This window comes from Halichoeres trimaculatus, unplaced genomic scaffold (genome assembly GCF_033239565.1).
Source record: "Halichoeres trimaculatus isolate MK-OKI-2021-1 unplaced genomic scaffold, fHalTri1.1 fHalTri1_scaffold_5, whole genome shotgun sequence".
Classification (NCBI taxonomy): domain Eukaryota; kingdom Metazoa; phylum Chordata; class Actinopteri; order Labriformes; family Labridae; genus Halichoeres; species Halichoeres trimaculatus.
In genome coordinates this window covers 36,934,759-36,952,312 of record NW_027437183.1, presented here as the reverse complement: position 1 = coordinate 36,952,312, position 17,554 = coordinate 36,934,759, and the positions used below count along the sequence as shown (strand labels likewise).

At 44.2% G+C, this 17,554-nt stretch overlaps 1 protein-coding gene across 1 annotated transcript; it reads right to left on the bottom strand.

The window, feature by feature from the left end:
• Positions 1–10,381: 10,381 nt before the first annotated feature.
• On the bottom strand, positions 10,382–16,798 carry LOC141790365 (NLR family CARD domain-containing protein 3-like). The gene is made up of 11 exons (XM_074670190.1): positions 16,728–16,798; positions 15,956–16,061; positions 15,644–15,766; positions 15,394–15,513; positions 15,043–15,106; positions 14,424–14,631; positions 12,355–14,158; positions 12,066–12,239; positions 11,795–11,968; positions 11,042–11,088; positions 10,382–10,917 (listed from the first exon to the last, which is right to left on the bottom strand). The coding sequence occupies exons 2-11, from the start codon at positions 16,045–16,047 to the stop codon at positions 10,382–10,384; spliced, it is 3,342 nt and encodes a 1,113-aa protein (XP_074526291.1). The 5' UTR covers positions 16,048–16,061; positions 16,728–16,798.
• Between the last annotated feature and the right edge of the window lie 756 nt (positions 16,799–17,554).

The window sequence follows — 17,554 nt, the reverse complement described above, 5'->3', positions numbered from 1 at the left end:
CTGATCAAGGGTCAAATTTCATGTCTCGTGTGTTCACTCAGGTACTCCAGCAGTTGTCTATCCAGCACTGCACCTCATCAGCATACCATCCGGAGTCTCAGGGAGCCTTGGAAAGGTTCCATCAGACTTTAAAGACAATGCTGCGAGCCTTCTGTCAAGAATTTGAGAAAGACTGGGATGAGGGAACCCCTCTACTCCTCTTTGCTGCCAGAGAAGTGACACAAGAGTCTCTTGGTTTCAGCCCAGCTGAACTTGTGTTTGGCCATACTGTGCGTGGTCCCTTGAAGCTCCTGAAAGAAAATTGGCTAGCTAACCAAACCTCTCCTACTAATGTCTTAGACTTTGTGTGCAATTTCAGGTCTAAGCTTAGCAGGGCATGCGAACTAGCCAAGCAAAACTTGGGGGAAGCCCAGGCGAAGATGAAGGGTTGGTATGACAGGAAGGCTAAAGATCGAGCGTTCTCTCCAGGTGATAAAGTGCTCCTGTTTTTGCCAATTCCAGGATCTGCTTTGCAGGCCAGATACAGCGGGCCTTACATTGTGGAACGTCAGGTTGGTGAGGTTGATTACTTGGTTAAAACTCCAGACAGGAAGCGTAAGGCACGCTTATGTCATATCAACCTGTTGAAACCTTACTGTGAGAGGAACCAGGCTACACCCTCTGAGGCCAAGCCTGTGGCAGTTGTAGGCCATGTTGCTCCTGTGGGTGAGAAAGAGGCAGATGGTGCAGCCATTATCTCAGAAAAATCACAGGCTAGGTTGCCGAACTCCACAATCCTCACAAATCTAGACGCCCACCTTTCTTATCTAGATTTGTCGAAGCGCTCGGGTGTCATTGAGCTGATTCAGGAATATCCTCTCCTTTTTTCTGATGTGCCTTCCTGTACCACCGTTCTGAAGCATGACATTGATGTTGGTGATGCTGCTCCTGTAAAACAACACCCTTACAGAGTGAACCCTGAGAAGCATAAGATCTTAAGGCGAGAAGTTGATTACATGCTTCAGCATGGCATAGCAGAGCCTAGTGCTAGTTCGTGGAGCTCCCCTTGTCTGCTTGTTGATAAGTCAGATAAGACACCGCGTTTCTGTACTGACTTTCGAAAAGTTAACTCGGTAACAAAACCAGACTGTTTTCCTCTTCCTCGTTTGGAGGACTGCATTGACAGGGTAGGTTCTGCCACTTTTGTCACAAAGTTGGACCTCCTCAAAGGTTACTGGCAAGTCCCTCTTACTGATAGGGCTCGTGAAATCTCTGCTTTTGTGACCCCTGATGATTTTTGTCAGTACACTGTTATGGCATTTGGGATGCGGAATGCACCTGCAACTTTTCAGCGCTTGGTGAACAAAGTGCTGAGAGATGTGACAAGCTGTGAAGCTTATCTGGACGATGTAGTCATTTACAGCTCTGACTGGTCGCAGCATTTGTCCCAGCTTGAGGAAGTGTTCAGGAAACTTGCTACAGCCAACTTGACATTAAATCTTGCCAAATGTGAATTCGGACAGGCAACTGTAACCTATTTAGGGAAAGTTGTTGGGTGTGGAAAGGTCTGCCCAATTAGTGCCAAAGTGGAGGCCATTCTAAGTTTTGGAGTCCCGAGTTCGCGTCGTGAGCTAAAGCGTTTCCTAGGGATGGCTGGTTACTACAGGGGTTTTTGCAGGAATTTTGCATCTGTTGCTGCCCCCTTAACAAACCTGCTTAGTCCTAAAGTGCAGTTTGTCTGGACAGGGGTCTGTCAAGTCGCTTTTGAGAACTTGAAGGCTTTACTAGCAAGTGCTCCGGTTCTTGCTGCACCAGATTTTGACCGACCTTTTAAGTTGGCTGTTGATGCGAGCGACGCTGGTGTTGGGGCTGTGCTTCTGCAGGATGATTCGTCAGTTGTTGAACGTCCCTTAGCGTATTTTTCAAAAAAATTCAACGCGCATCAGAAGCATTATTCAACTATTGAAAAAGAGGCTTTAGCTCTGGTTCTTGCTCTGATTCACTTTGGTGTGTATGTGTCCTCCAGCCAGTCCCTGGTGGTCTATACAGATCACAACCCTTTGGTTTTCCTTAACAGGATGAAAAACTCAAACAGCCGCCTGATGCGATGGAGCCTGTTCCTGCAAGAGTTCAACCTCACTTTCGTGCATGTCCGGGGGAAGGACAACATTGTTGCAGACTCTCTCTCAAGGTCGTGAGTGATTCTTAACACACAAAGAAAAAGAGAAAAAGTTTGAAAATATTAGTTCAGCTCACTTAAATAATAGTTGTTTGAGTGCTACTTTATGGCTTGCCTTGGGGCAAACCATTTATGGGAGGAGGTGTTATGTGCCACTAATGTTTTGTTTCTGTTTTATCTTGAGGCCACCTTGGACCTCCATACCTGCTTCGCTCCTGATCCCTGGCACCTGTGAGCTGGCTTCAAAAGCCACTGCTTGGCTCCTCCCACACTCTCTCTCACACTGCAGCCAGGATCAGCAGCAAGGCAGCAGCTCCTCTGAATCTGTTCTGGTCTTTTCTTTCAGTTTTTTGTAATAAATGATTGTTGAAACTTCACTTAATGTCTCCTATGTTGCCTCCCCTGAGCCAGGGTCGTAACAGAAGCCAACTGGGACATCTACAGACAAACCATAGAAAACAAACTGAAGAACATAAACCAAATATACACCCCTCCCAACCCCCAAAGTTTTGACCAACAAGCCACCTTGCTAGGAAACTTACTCAAACAAGCCAGAGAAGAAGCCATACCCCAAAAACCTGAAAAACCCTCAACACAGTCCCAACCCCAACCCCCCACCTCCTCCACCTCATCAGACAATGATGGAAACTCTTCAGGGAATACATCCGAACAAGATCACCACAAACCAAAACAGAAATAAACCGCCTCCAAACAACCATTAAATCACAGCTCAGTATCCACCGTCAAAAAATCTGGAACACTTTCTACCATCGTCTGGACCAAGACACAAACCCCCAGACATTCTGACAAAAAAACAAATCCCTAAATGGCAACACCGAAAACAACAATAACACACCCTCCCTCAAATTAGCAGGAATCATCATCACCGACTATAAAGACAAAGCATCACTCTTCAGGAACCATCTGGAATCCATCCACACCTGCTCAAACCACCCGAACTTTGATGACAACTGGAAAAATCATGTTGACACAGAAATAACAAAGACCAGCAGGAGACAAACCCCAACAGCTACTGCCCCATCAGCCTCCTCAGCCACATAGGCAAACTGTTCGAACGCATCCTCACTTCACGTCTCCAGCCACATAGACTCTGTTGGACTCATTGATCTACATTAAGCTGGATTCAGGAAAAACAGAACTACTACAAGACAACATCCTCCGTTTATCAGAAGACATCTACCGCAATCTCAACAAGAAACAAATAACCCTGGCGATATTCTTTGACATTGAAAAAGCATTTGATAAAGTATGGCACAACAGACTTATTTACAGACTACTCGACAATAACCTCAAACTTCCCAAACACACCCAATCCATCATCTCAAGCTTCCTTGATAACAGGCAAATAAAGATCAAAATCTCCACCTCCATTTCAACCCACTTCACACCACAAGCTGGCGTCCCTCAAGGTTCCGTCCTTAGTCCCCTCCTCTTCCTCATCTACATCTCTGGCATCTATTACCCTCCACCCACCATAGCCAAAGTCTCACAGTTTGCTGATGACCTCTGTTACTGGATCACCTCAAAATCCCCACAGCTCGCAGTTTCCAAATTACAACTCTGCATCACCAAAGTACAAGAATGGACTAACCTCTGGAGGATCTCACTCAACCCCATAAAAACACAGGCCGTCATCTTCACCTGAAACCTTCACCTTCAGTCTACCCACATCACCCTCACACTTCATAACCAGACAGTAAACCTCAGCCAGGAAGCAACCTTTCTTGGAGTCACATGAAAATGTGACATGTGAGTCACATGAAAATGTGACTCCAAGAAATGAAATGTCTGCTGATGTTTTCTGAAGACTCTTTCCTTACAGAGCAGGTCTGGAGAGAGTGTCACATGATTCATTTCAGAAAGAGTTGTGTTCCCTGACTGAGACATTTTCTTTGTAACAATCCAAACATGAAAGGAGGAAATCTTGAAAATGTCACACAGATTTGTACCTGCGATGGAGCTGAATCATACAACATTAATGTTAAATAGGTTTTAAGAAACATTTCATCTTCTAAAGCTGTATTTTGGTCAGTGATGTGCCACTGATTGTTGATTCCAGAGGATATTTCTGTTACTTGTATGATATAAATTAAATTTTATGTTTTTATTTTGTTCTCTTTCTTTTTTTATGAATTCCCCACCAATTTCCCTCCACATTATTCACATTTGCATGAAACATACAAAACTGTCAGTCTTTCACATCTTTGTAAATGTCATGCTGTAGACCTGACTACCTTGAGTGTAAATGGCTAAAATCATTAACTTTTGTCCCAGGAATATTTCAAAAAGGCTAGAGTACACCTAGTTTTTTTGGTTAGTGGTAAAACCAAAACACTGAAGATACTACCCATAATCTTCAGGGAAAAAAACTTTTTACACAGTTTGTTTAATAATGTGAACTGATCAAAAGTTATTGATAAATGAGCTAAAGTCTGAAAACATCACCATGTAGATCAGCCTCAGATCGCTGTCAGTGATCAGTCAACAGCTTTCAAGCTCGGTGATTGGATGTTTTGGTCGCAATGCATCGTGGGATTCGTAGTTGACATCAGGTCAGTATCGTCCGAGTTCAGAGCCAGGTAAGTTGTTTGATACGCTCCTAAACATTTAATGTTGACTGAAGAAGAAGCCCAACCCAAATGAATGAAGTCAAAGGAGCAGTTTGTTTCAGAGACACAGAGAGAAACTTAAAGGGAACTTCCTCTGAACATTTTTCCTTTGTAATGTGTTTTAGTTTGAAAGCTTCTTGCTGGGCTAGCTAGCTTAAAGCGGGAATATTGTATTAACTGTGACGAATTTTCCCAAAGGAGGCTAGTACAGAGCCAAACAGACTTTTTATTGTGATTTTACTTGAACACATATTGATCAAACTCTCATGACAGTTTCCATAAAGATGTGAAGTGATGTGTGTTACATTAGCTCCCAAAAGCTAACCAGGAGCTAACTGGTGATGTAAAAAGAAACACTGCTGCTGAATGTAGGTTGTTGTTTGGAGATTCTCAACTCTCCAGTCTGTCCTCTTCTCTCAGCAGGTTGTGTGTTTCTGCTCTTCATCATGAGTGATTCAGAGCTCCAGGATTTGCTTCAGAGTGCAGATAACCTGACTGAGCAGAGAGAGCTCATTGATGACCTGGAGAGGGTTGATGGCTTGCTTGGTGAGCTGCAGAAAGAGGAAGCAGCAGCACCAGTGGCAGCTTTGCCAGTGGTGAGGGGGAAAAGAGAAGCAGTGATGGGACTTAATCCATGAAGACCACGATGGACCAGAAATCAGTCAACACAGGGTCAGTATTGTTATTGCATTTTAGATATCTTAAAGTTATAGATTCTTATTAGTTGCTCAAGTTTATCAAATCAAGGGAAACCTAAAGCTTGATTATTTTTTAAAACAAAATCTTGATCTGTTTGGTACAAAACAAACTAGAGCTAGTTTTTACAACTGATTTGGAGCTTCAATTCTGTACATAGATAATTTAATCTATGACTATTGAGTAATATGGCAGCATTAGAAAAAACACACTAAGTTGGTAAATTTACATTATAGTGTGTTTGTGTTTGGTTTGTGTTTTTCAAGGACGTCATGAGCTCAGTCTGCCTGAGTTGGCTTGTGAAGCCTGCAGAGCCACATGGACGGCTGGAATTGATGACATTCTGCAAAGTGACGACTGGCCAGCTACCCTTCACTTTGTAACTATTTATGCCACAGATGTTTTCTTCTCATTTGAAGAAATGAAAATGACTGCTCCTGGTCTGTCCTGTCGAGCATTTTTAAGAGTTTTAGAGCAGTAAACGGTCTGCTTTGGTCACGTGAGTATTGAAGTTGTAAAGCCCAAGGTCAAAATTACAGTCAGGGGAGGCCTCACTGGAATGGGAGATATTGTTGTTTTTATTTGCTGTTCTGTTTTGAGGTGAGGTAGCACCTGATTCCTTTACATAGCCAGGCACACAGGGTTATTGGGTTGTTTATGTTTGTTGTTGTTTTTTTTGTTTATGGAGTCGGTGATGTTTGGGCTGTGTTATTCTGGATGTGTTTTGCTGTATGTTTTTTATTCTTATTTTTGAGTTCACTTCCGTTGAGAAGTGTCAAAGGGGTGGGGAAAGAAACTTTTGGGGGAGAGTAAGGTGTGCACCGGTGAGCAGCGTGGTGAAGCTACCCCGACAGCAAGGAGCTTTTGTCGGATTATTCCTCTTTTTTCCTTTCTTCGATTGTCACCCTGCTGTTCTGGGGGGATCGTCAGCTTTGGAGGAAGCTGGGGAGCAAAATATCTTTAAGGGAATTATGATTTCTTCATTATTTTTCTTTCCCCTGTTGGAATAAGAGGCTGGTCGGTGGACACCGCAGGTTTTTTCCTTTGTTCCGGTCTGGATTACGTTGGTTTCGTTGGGATTACAGGTGGGAACTGAGAGAGGACTCAAATAACTCAAGGATGGACACAAGGGACTAAGGACTATTTCTTTTTTATTGGATTGAGTATTTTTTGTTTTATTTGTGAGTTGTGTTCTTCGGATTTGTCCGTCCAGGTTGGGCGTGTTTTCAGTTAAAGATTTTGAGCAAATATAAGTTTCAATTCAAGCACTGATCTGTTTTCGTTCTTGGTTATTTTTACCTTCTTTTTTGATTTATAAAGGGCAAGCAGAGGGATCGAGATCGTTAAGATCTTTGTTTTTCTTTTGTGTGTCGGCCCCAGTTACCCCGGCGGCCTGTGCTGTCCGCCTGCCCTGGTGAGTACAGTTTCGCGTTATTCTAAGGGATAAAGTTGAACTGTTACAAAGTTATTGCTCAGTTTTCACCTATCTAAGTTTTAATTGAAAAGCTGTGTTTATAAAGTTGATTTTTGAAGTCATCAGCTGAAAATATTGTTTCTTTGTGGTAGACCTGGAAGATCTCAGCTGACAGCTTTCTCAAAAGTTTCTCTGAGTGGGAGGCTGTACGATATGAGGTGGACAGCATCTGCAAAGAAGAGCCCTTCATCTGTCCTTCAGGCAGCTCAGATATGCTCACAGTTTCTGTGGATGGAAACCATAAACATTACTGTTTTAAGAATGCAGCAAAGTACTATAAGATTTTTATAATGTCATCGTGTTTGAACTGAAAACAAAACACAACTCTCTGACTGTTCACTGATAAACCTCATAAGATAAGATTTATTCTGTCCCTTTGCTGTACTTCGATCTGAGGAACAGGTCGTTTTTGACGGTGTCTTCATAGCAAAGGACAAAGACGTCACAAGATTTGTCAGCTACATACAAAGGACAACCAAACATGTAATATTGCAGACCGTAATTATACAGAAACACAATAATCTCCAGTTGAAGAGTTTATAAAGGAAACTGTGGATCATTTCATCAATCAGTTTTTATTCTGTAGGTCTCTGGTAGAGGTATTTGTGGAGGGGAATGATCAGCAGCCAGAGAGACCTCCCAAAGATCAAGCAGCGAGCTGGATGAAGAGGGACTGGAGCTGCAGTCTGTCCACACAGAGTGCTCCTCTGCGCCCTCAATATGTACAGGGGAGAAATATTCTCATATCCCCTGAACATACAACACAAACTGAGCAGTAGTATTAGTCCCACATTTCTTCACCAGGAGGGGCCGGATTAAGACTGGGGGAGGAGGTGGAACAGGTCAGTGCCTTCCTCTCTGGTATAGCAGTGACCACAAAACATACGTCAAAAGCAGGTGAGATGGCAAAATGATATAAAGTGTCTGAAGGTTTAAGAAAGAAGTGGAATAGTGAAAACCTCCTGTTTTCTGTTGCAGGGCGTACAGACACGCTGACTCTCATGTCCATGTGCTGGAATCAATCAAAGATCAATAACTTGTCCACCTCACTGTACCACACATATCTGAAAGTAACAGCAGGAGGTTTTGGGGGTGAATAGTCTTTGATAGCAGTTCTTGAGGCTCTGGGCTTCAGTGTTTCATTTTTGATCATCATTTTCATCTGTAGACCACAAAAGCTGTGGAAAAGCAGTTGTGGAGCCTGGAGTCCCTGAAGGTAGAGTTGGCAGTGACTGACAGCCAGGTGGAAGATTGGGTCAGTGATGTGAAGGAGTGGGCAGAAGGTGAGGAATTATGACTCTTTTTGTTTGTTTGTTTTTCATTTTCCAGCACAGACTCAGCGTCAGACTTTGATGTAGTCATGATCAATAAATAAACATTTTCAGTCTCAGGATTAATGATAACACCTGCTGGTAACATCCTGTATGAGCTGGTTTGTCAAGAAGCACTGAGGATATATTCCAACACTTTGTCCTGGAGTTCCTTCATCTCTCATTTGGAGTCATTTACTAAATGGTTTCCCTCTTATTCTATGGAGAGAAGAGATGTTTAATGTTGGTTTTCATTCAGGAGCAGAATTTGGACTAAACCAACTTCAGTCCAGTTACAAAGTTCAGCATTTCCATATGTGGAGAAATGCTCCAGATTACCCACAATCCTCTTTTCCCTCTTTAAGTCAAACTAAATAAAACAAACTCTGATGATGGAGTGAATGTTATTAAAGTGGATATGAATGACTCTGAAGATTTCAGCCTCTTGTAGTTTTAGGAGTCAGTAAAGAGGACAGAGGTCACCTCATGGACCAATGCTCCAAGCAGCTCCTCAGCTCAGTTTACTGAAACAGCACAACGCTGCCACACAGTGGTGGTTTGGAGCTCCTGCATCAAACTTTCAATCTGATCATGAGACCATGAACAACCACAGCAGAAACTTTGCTTCAGTAGCTGATTTGTTTTATTTTAAATGATGGTTTTGTCCAAGAAGTAATATTTAAACTGTAAGAGCCAGATTAACCCTGTGTTGACTGGAGGAGGAGTTATTCAGATACCATGTGATCCTCCTCTAAAGTCTCCATCACACCTGCTTTTAGCTCACTGCACTGACTGAAGACTTTAAACTCACATGGATTTTTAAGGCAAGACTCAGACAAACCATGGACTATCTCTGCTTCAGTGTTTGCTGGAGGAGGGATTCCTGATCAATCTGAGCTCTAACAGCTTCATGATGTTTGTGTTTCTCTCTTTGCTCTCTGTTCAAGTTTGTTTTTCATCATGTGATCACACAGTAACTCACACACGGTGTGGAGCGTACAGGAACAGGTCAGATTTATACTGTGTGTGTTTGTTTTTAGCTTCATCCACAGGAAGTCTTGTCAGAACTATCACTCCCTCTGTGTCCTCCTCCTCTGGGAGTGTAGCGCTGCTGTCGCTGTCCCAGGTGCTGAACAACATCAGGTCAAAGCTGTGGTATTAAAGCTCCTTAAAGAGACACCTCACTCTGCTACAGAGATGATTTCCACTCTGTGAGGATGTGTTGACAAAGTGTTTCATACACACTGACCTGCAGCAGACCATCCATTGGAACAGGAATGTTAATATAACATGAATCTACAGGGGTTATGTTTATTATGCACTCAGACGTGGAGTCAGACGAGTGTATTTGATTGATCCTTCAGTTTATGATTTCATCAGGAAATACTCATTTATATTCTTAAATCACCTGTGAGGAGTTTTATCTGCTGCTGCTGGGATAATGTACGGTTAGAGGGTTGTTGAATGAAGTAGAAACAGGGTCAGACCAGACCTGACGCCGTGCTGCAGTGAACCTGACTTCACCCAAACTTACTGTGATCAGAGTTTAACAGCAGAGAAAAGAGAAATATGAAAACAGTCACTGAGAGGAGCCTGAAACAGATCTTCATCATGGCTCAGTTTCTAAACACTTGGTTTGTGATGAGCTGGGATTAAAACAGAGTTTGACAGATTATTAAGAAGAAAATGCTGAGCACAACTTTATTGAAATCAACATTACACAGAATCAATCCTCAGTTTGTGTCAGATTGATTTTCTGATTCATGATTGAACAAAACAGTTTGTCTAATATATGAGTCAAAGCTAAAATACATCAAAGAAAAAAGTCTGGATGATTTTTTCAGCATAGAGATGTAAATGAGTAAAGTTGAGTGATCCAGTTTTCCTCTGAGTCCTGCTCTTTGATAACATTCAGACTGATGTGACAGGATAGAAAGAGTCAAAGGATCAGCTGAAGTTTGTGTGTGTTAGTGCAGAGGCTAAACTCTTCTTCAGCAGCTGTTTGTGTTTGTGTAGAGAGGAGGAGACTCTCCCTCCTACACACAACACACACTCACTGAGGAACACACACTCACTGAGAAACACACACTCACTCACTGAGGAACACACACACTCACTGAGGAACACACACACTCACTGAGGAACCAGAAAACAACCAAAACCCAGGATAGAGAGGTTGAGTGAAGGTGGAGCTGAAGGTGTGGAGGTGGATCAGTGAGTCAGAGGAGACTCTGTAGAAGGACAGAGTGCCAGCAGGACAGTCCACATACACTGCTACTCTGTCAGAGTCAGAGGACGGAGACAGAGGGAGGACTGTTCTTCTGTTATTGTGACAGACAGAGTAACCTTCATCAGAGCACCTCAGACTCCAGGACTGATCATTGCGTCCAAACACACAGTCAACACTGTTTCCTTTCCTTCTGATTCCTCTGTAACTCACTGATATATCAACCTTTCCTTTCCACTCCACCTCCCAGTAACAGCGCCCAGTCAGACCATCTCTACACAGCAGCTGAGGCCAGTGGTTAAATCTGTCTGGATGATCAGGATATGACTGATCCTCTCTCACACGTGTCACCTTCCTGCTGTTTTCAGACAGTCTGAGCTCTCTGTGAGCTGTGTTTGAGTCCAGAGTGAGTTCACAGAAATCTGATGGAGAGAAAAAGACACAACACAGCAGCAGTTTATCATCAGACACACCTGAAGGCTTCATTCTTTGTTAGCTGACAGTCTGCTGTTTGCTCATCAGGAGTCAAAGTGATTCCACACTTACACTTCTTCAGACCAGGTTTTAACCTCTGCTGTCCACCATGGTCCACCCTGGAGGAAGAAACACAGTCAGAGTGATTTTCTGTCCAACATGAGTCCTAACTGCTGCTCAACATGAAGCAGTGATCCTCAGTTTGTCCCTGTGACAGAGAAACAGGCTGAAACTCATCTGAGCCAACTGTCTCCATCACTCTGTCACTTTTTCTGACAGTGTGGAGATCCTGGAGGAAAAGAAGAAGAAAAAGAAGAAGAAAAAGAGTCAAAAAGCAAAGGCTGCCTGTTGCTCTTTGGATCCATAAAGTCCACGTTCTGCTTCTCATGTCCTCTTTGAAATGAGGAAGGCCAAATCCTGCTCTACCTCTGACCTGTCTCTTTAAAGTAGTCGCTCTTTTTAGGAGTGAGGAGGAAAAATTCACCTCTATAATATTTGTTCCTGTTCATTTGATCAGACAGCACTGTCTCCTAGAGATGAGCTCTTTCTATTTCTCCATCTTTTCAATCATCCTGATGATCTGACCATGGAACATCTGCCTTCTTTCTGCTCACACACATTATTAGTGGATGAACGCTCAGATGGACTTTTTCTGTAGAGAACAGAACCATCAAAGAAGTGAAGACATGCTGCTGTTTCTATGAAACAGAGTTTTTCTATTTGATGCTCTTCTGCTGCTCTGTGTGTTTCCTGGTTCAGCTCCAATCACTGCTCTGAAAAGAATCAAACAGATTCAGTCTTTGAGCTCTTGTTGTCTGCTTTTACCTCAGTGTGTCCAGTCTGCAGAGTGGATCCTCAAGTCCAGCAGAAAGCTGCTCCACTCCTGAGTCTCCTGGATGATTGTAGCTCAGGTCCAGCTCTCTCAGGTGTGAGGGGTTGGAGCTCAGAGCTGAGGCCAGAGAAGCACAGCCTCTCTCTGTGATCAGACATCCTGACAGTCTGAGGTTAGAAAATGAATCAGGCAATAAGAAAAAGTCCACTGATTATCACCATTTCTTTATCTCCGACCTCAAGCAGGATGAGCCAAAGACCTGACCTGAGAGTTTCCAGTTTGCAGTGTGGACTCTTCAGTCCAGCACACAGAGTCTGGACTCCTGAATCCTGCAGGTCGTTGTGACTCAGGTCCAGGTCTCTGAGCCTGGAGGACTGTGAGCTGAGGACTGAGGACAGAGCTTCACAGCTTCTCTCTGACAGGTCACATCCACTCAGCCTGAAGGAGATCATGGAAAGAGAACAAACAGATGTTTTCAGTGTCATGAACAGAATTCATTCTGTTTCTAATGTCTCACTCATTTACTCATTCACTCATTCACTCATTCACTCACACAGCTTTGTTTGCAGCTCTGATCACTGGCAGCAGCCTCAGAAGAGCCTCCTCTGAAGCAGAGTATTTCTTCAGGTCAAACAGGTCCAGATCTTTGTCTGAGGACAGCAAGATGAAGACCAGAGCTGACCACTGAGCAGGAGACAGTCGATCTGTGGACAGACGTCCTGATCTCAGGGTCTGTTGGATCTGCTCCTCTAGAGAACGATCATTCAGTTCATTCAGACAGTGGAACAGGTTGATGCTTTGCTCTGCAGACACATCCTCACTGAGCTTTTTCTTGATGTACTCAACTGTTTTCTGATTGGTCTGTGAGTCACTTCCTGTCTGTGTCAGCAGACCTCTCAGGAGACTCTGATTGGTCCGCAGAGAGAGACCCAGGAGGAAGCGCAGGAACAAGTCCAGGTGTCCGTTTGGACTCTGTAAGGCCTTGTCCACAGCACTCTGATGGAGGTGTTCCAGTTCAGGTTTGACTCTGAACATTTTAGGCCACCAGGATGTTGTTTGTTGTTGTTCCATCAGGTTGAGTCCAGACTTGGTGAAGGTCAGATGGACGTGAAGAGCAGCCAGAAACTCCTGAACGCTCAGATGGATGAAGCAGAACACCTTGTCCTGGTACAGTCCTCTCTCCTCTCTAAAGATCTGTGTGAACACTCCTGAGTACCAAGAGGCGTCTCTGATGTTGATGCCACACTCTGTCAGGTCTGATTCATAGAAGATCAGGTTTCCTTTCTGCAGCTGCTCAAAAGCCAGTTTTCCCAGAGACTCAATCATCTTCCTGCTCTCTGGACTCCAGACAGGATCAGTCTCAGCTCCTCCATCATACTTGATGCTCTTCACTTTGGACTGAACCAGCAGGAAGTGGATGTACATCTGAGTCAGGGTCCTGGGCAGCTGTCCCCCCTCTCTGGTCTTCAGCACATCCTCCAGAACTGTAGCAGTGATCCAGCAGAAGACCGGGATGTGGCACATGATGTGGAGGCTTCTGGAGGTCTTGATGTGGGAGATGATGGTGCTGGCCTGATCCTCATCTCTGGATCTCTTCCTGAAGTACTCCTCCTTCTGAGGGTCACTGAACCCTCTGACCTCTGTCACCATGTCAACACACTCAGGAGGGATCTGATTGGCTGCTGCAGGTCGTGTGGTTATCCAGAGGCGAGCAGAGGGAAGCAGGTTCCCCCTGATGAGGTTTGTCAGCAGCACATCCACTGAGGTGGACTCTGTACCATCAGTCAGGACCTGGTTGTTGTGGAAGTCCAGAGGAAGTCGACACTCATCCAGACCGTCAAAGATGAACAGGACCTGGAACTCTTCAAACCTGCAGAGTCCTGTTTCTTTGGTTTGAGGGAAGAAGTGATGAAGCAGTTCCACCAAGCTGAACTTTCTCTCTTTCAGCACATTCAGCTCTCTGAAAGGGAATGGAAATGTGAACTGGATGTCCTGGTTGCTTTTGTCTTCAGCCCAGTCCAGAGTGAACTTGTGTGTTAAGACTGTTTTCCCGATGCCAGCCACTCCCTTTGTCAGCACTCTTCTGATTGGTTCCTGTCTTCCAGGTGGGCCTTTAAAGATGTCTTCTTGTCTGATGCTAGTATCTGCTCTGTCTGGTGTCCTGGATGCTGCTTCAATCTGTCTGACCTCATGTTCCTCATTGACCTCTCCAGTCCCTCCCTCTGTGATGTAGAGCTCTGTGTAGATCTGGTTCAGAAGGGTTGGGTTTCCTGCTTTAGAGATCCCCTCAAACACACACTGGAACTTCTCCTTCAGCTCAGACTTCACTTTACGTCTGCACTCTGCAGCAGCAGAAGCTCCTGAATGAAGAAAACAGAAATGTAATGAATGATGTGAAGCTACAATCAGTCTGATGAGTTTCAACTTTCAGACATCAGGATGGATTTGATTGGCTCCTCTCTGAAATCTCTTCAGCTCATCAGTTGTGAACAGTTTGTCTCAGCTCATAGATGTGATCCAAATGTGAGCGTCATGTTAAGAGCAGAGTTTGAAATGTAAACCTCTCCCATGTTGTCTCCATTTCCTCTTTCCATCATGTTAAATGTGTTCAAATCCTCTTACTGCTCTGCAGACAGTCAGCCAGCTCCTCCTGCTTCATTCTCCTCAGGAAGTGCAGAGTGATCTTCAGGAAGGCCTCTCTGCTCCTCCTCTGCTCTTCATCCTCATCCTCCCTCTGACTCTCAAAGCATTCTGGGTAATCTGGACTCAGAGCTCTCTGGATCTCCTTCAGCTGGCTCTTTACGAAGCTGATGATGTTCTCCTGGAGCAGCTGGAAGAGAAGAAAATGTCAGGTTGAACTTGTAGAAGGTCAGATCAGATCATGTGTGACAGACAGAAAGCCTGCTGGTCTGCAGAGTCCAGCATGGAGACTGGATCACAAAGCTGCTCCACCTCTTAGTCTGTGGATGCTCCTGTCTTCTACAAATCGAGTTTCTAGGAAATGAACTCTGCTGACAAAGTCTGAGTGTGTGTGAGAGCAGCATCCAGCATGACCTCTGACCTGTGAGTGTGAGCAGCTCAGAAATGTGCGGCTTCATTCAATCAGTCAAACACTGAGTGTGAAGAGAATTCAGGCAGAGATGATGTTTGCAGTGTGATCAGGAAAGCATTCAGAAAGCTCCAAACACAATGAGTGTGTGCTCTGAGGCTCAGGAGGAGCTGTGTTTGGACATTTACACACCATCAATATGGAGTCCAGCTGTGTGTGATGCTGCTGGGCAGACTGACCAATGGGAGCCTCTGATCTCTGAACTCTGAGGAACAAACAGAAGATCATGGAGTGTTTCTAACAGAGTGACACACAGTGTTCATGTGATAGACTCTATCTGCTGGATCCTCCTACAAACACAGGACACACATGAAGAGACATGCTGAGTCCAGCTCTTTCTGCCTCCAGTCCTGTTTACTGCTGTTGGATCCTGATAGAAACACAAAGACTGAAACATGTTCACCTTCACAGAGAAAACACCAAGCACAGTTAGGATCAAATGTTTCACACACAACAACAGGAAGTTACCTTTGAAACACTCACCTTTCATCAAATCTAAGCTCTGAAGATTTAACTTCATGGCGTATATCCATAGACAGATCACTCTTTAAGGAGACACAGCTGGGTCCAGGTTCTGGAGAGTCTGGTCTCTCATGTTTGACTCTGACAGAATCATAAACACTGATAAACAAACACGAACACTGAATATCTTCCAGATTTGAGTTCTGCTGAAATTTACCACAAACTTTCCTAAAGTTTGAATTCTGATTAAAACACTGAGATGGATTCTTACTTTAGACGATCAGACTGACGCACAGATTTGAAGTGAAAAGGTTCAACCATAGACCTGTCACTTTTTAAAGAGACACAGCTGGGAGCAGGTCCAGGAGAGTCTGGTCCAGTCTGACGCATTTTGCTTCAAAACAAACACACGCACACACACACACGCACACACACACACACACACACACACGCACACACACACACGCACACACACACACACACACACACACACACACACACACACACACACACACAGCTGTAAGTGTGAATAATGATGGTGCAGTGATGTTAGTCCATGGACAGTTAGAGATCCTGGTCTCACCTCTGAGCTCTGGTCTGGCTCTCATGGTCCCCACACAGAGGGAGGGTTTTAGAGGGAGGGGCTCCCTCCTCTCTGTCCTCACTCTGATCCATAGCAGAGCCCCCACCTTCACACAAACACAACAACATGTTCAGTCATTACATCAAGCTTCATCGTAGTTCTTCTTCCTCTCAGGAACATGACTCGGATATTCAGGACTGAATCAAACCTTGTTAGAGAAAAAACAGGATCTGAGGAGCCCCCCCATTAAAAAAAAAAAAAAAAAACACTTTATAAACACATATGTTACACAGGTTTCATTGTCTGTCACAGTCCAAACAAAGAGTCTCTGTTTGAATCCTCCAGTGTGTGGACTGTGTTAAAGGGTCTTTAGAGAAACAGAGTCAGTTTCAGTGCTGGAATATATTTGACCTCTGACCTTTTGATCCACACTCCTCACTTCAGAGTCTCAACAGTTAATAAAAAAAAAACCCTGAGCTAAGTTGATCCAGGCTGTCAGACCGGTTCAGACACACCCTGCATTTTTTCAGAGACAATGTGACTCAGACTATGATCTAACTGCTGCTGACTCTACTCATCAGACACAAACTATAAAACAGATCAATCTTTGTAAAATCACTGCTATTTAACTCACAGACATGTTCTCCAACATGTTTCAAACAGCCAATCAGCACCCAGAAACATTTCTACAGGTCAACAGTGATCCAGCAGCATGAGAGCTCAGTGATCCTGATCATCAAACAGGGACAGGTTTCTCTGGAAGGATTCTCACCTGTTGAAGTGAGTTCAGCTCAGCTCACAGACACTTTCCAGCTTCAGGTGTGGAGAGAAGAAGCTGCTGCTCTGTCCCTCGTTGGTCCTGGTGTCGATCTGTGTTTGACCTGAAGAGACAGTCACAGCCTAACTTCAGAGTGACGTCAGAACTGGTCTGACCTGTATCAGAAACACACTCTCAGATTACACACTGCTCACATGATGTAGTTTTACTATCTGACCACTAGATGGTGCTGACTAACCTTCTAATGGAACAAGCAGCAGTCAGATGTGATGAAGCAGCAGTGTGGATCACTCTGAGACTCCACTTTCTGTTTTTATTATTCTGAACTCCACAGTCTGCCCTCATAGATTTTACATCAAGTTCTTCAGAGACAGAGACAGTCCTGAAGATGGTCCAAACACCAGAGTTAGGGTTTTTACCAGCCCTGACCCACTTCTTACAGGCAAGTTCGGTGTAGTTTCAGTAATGTTGAGCTTGTAGCTCTGGTGAATACAGAGCTGTTTTTGGGGCCTAACAGTGAGGATGGGTCAGCATCAGTGGTGGCTGCTGGTCAGTCAAGAAGGGGAAGTTATTTTTTTTCCAGCCTACATCGTAAATTTGTTTATTTATTTAAACGTAAATTCTCCCCTCCGTGTCAGCTTGTTAGAAGCTGGAGCCACTCCATGAGACTACGACAGGCTGTAAGTGTGAGTGACTGGGGGAGAAACTCTGCAGCTGCAGCTGTAGCTGTTTATTGGTGAAAAGAGAGAGAATCTTTAAACATTAAGTAAATGTAGAACTCAGAAGATGCTCCGGTGGAGGGTTTTACTTCAAGATCGCTG

Bases quoted from the DNA above. Each gene is read 5' to 3' on its own strand.
- LOC141790365 (XM_074670190.1), bottom strand. From the start codon at position 16,047: ATGGATCAGAGTGAGGACAGAGAGGAGGGAGCCCCTCCCTCTAAAACC. The intron at 15,514-15,643 runs GTAAGAATCCAT...TGATTCTGTCAG, and splicing joins CGTCAGTCTGATCGTCTAAA to AGTCAAACATGAGAGACCAG. The intron at 11,969-12,065 runs GTCAGGTCTTTG...TTCTAACCTCAG, and splicing joins TGCAAACTGGAAACTCTCAG to ACTGTCAGGATGTCTGATCA.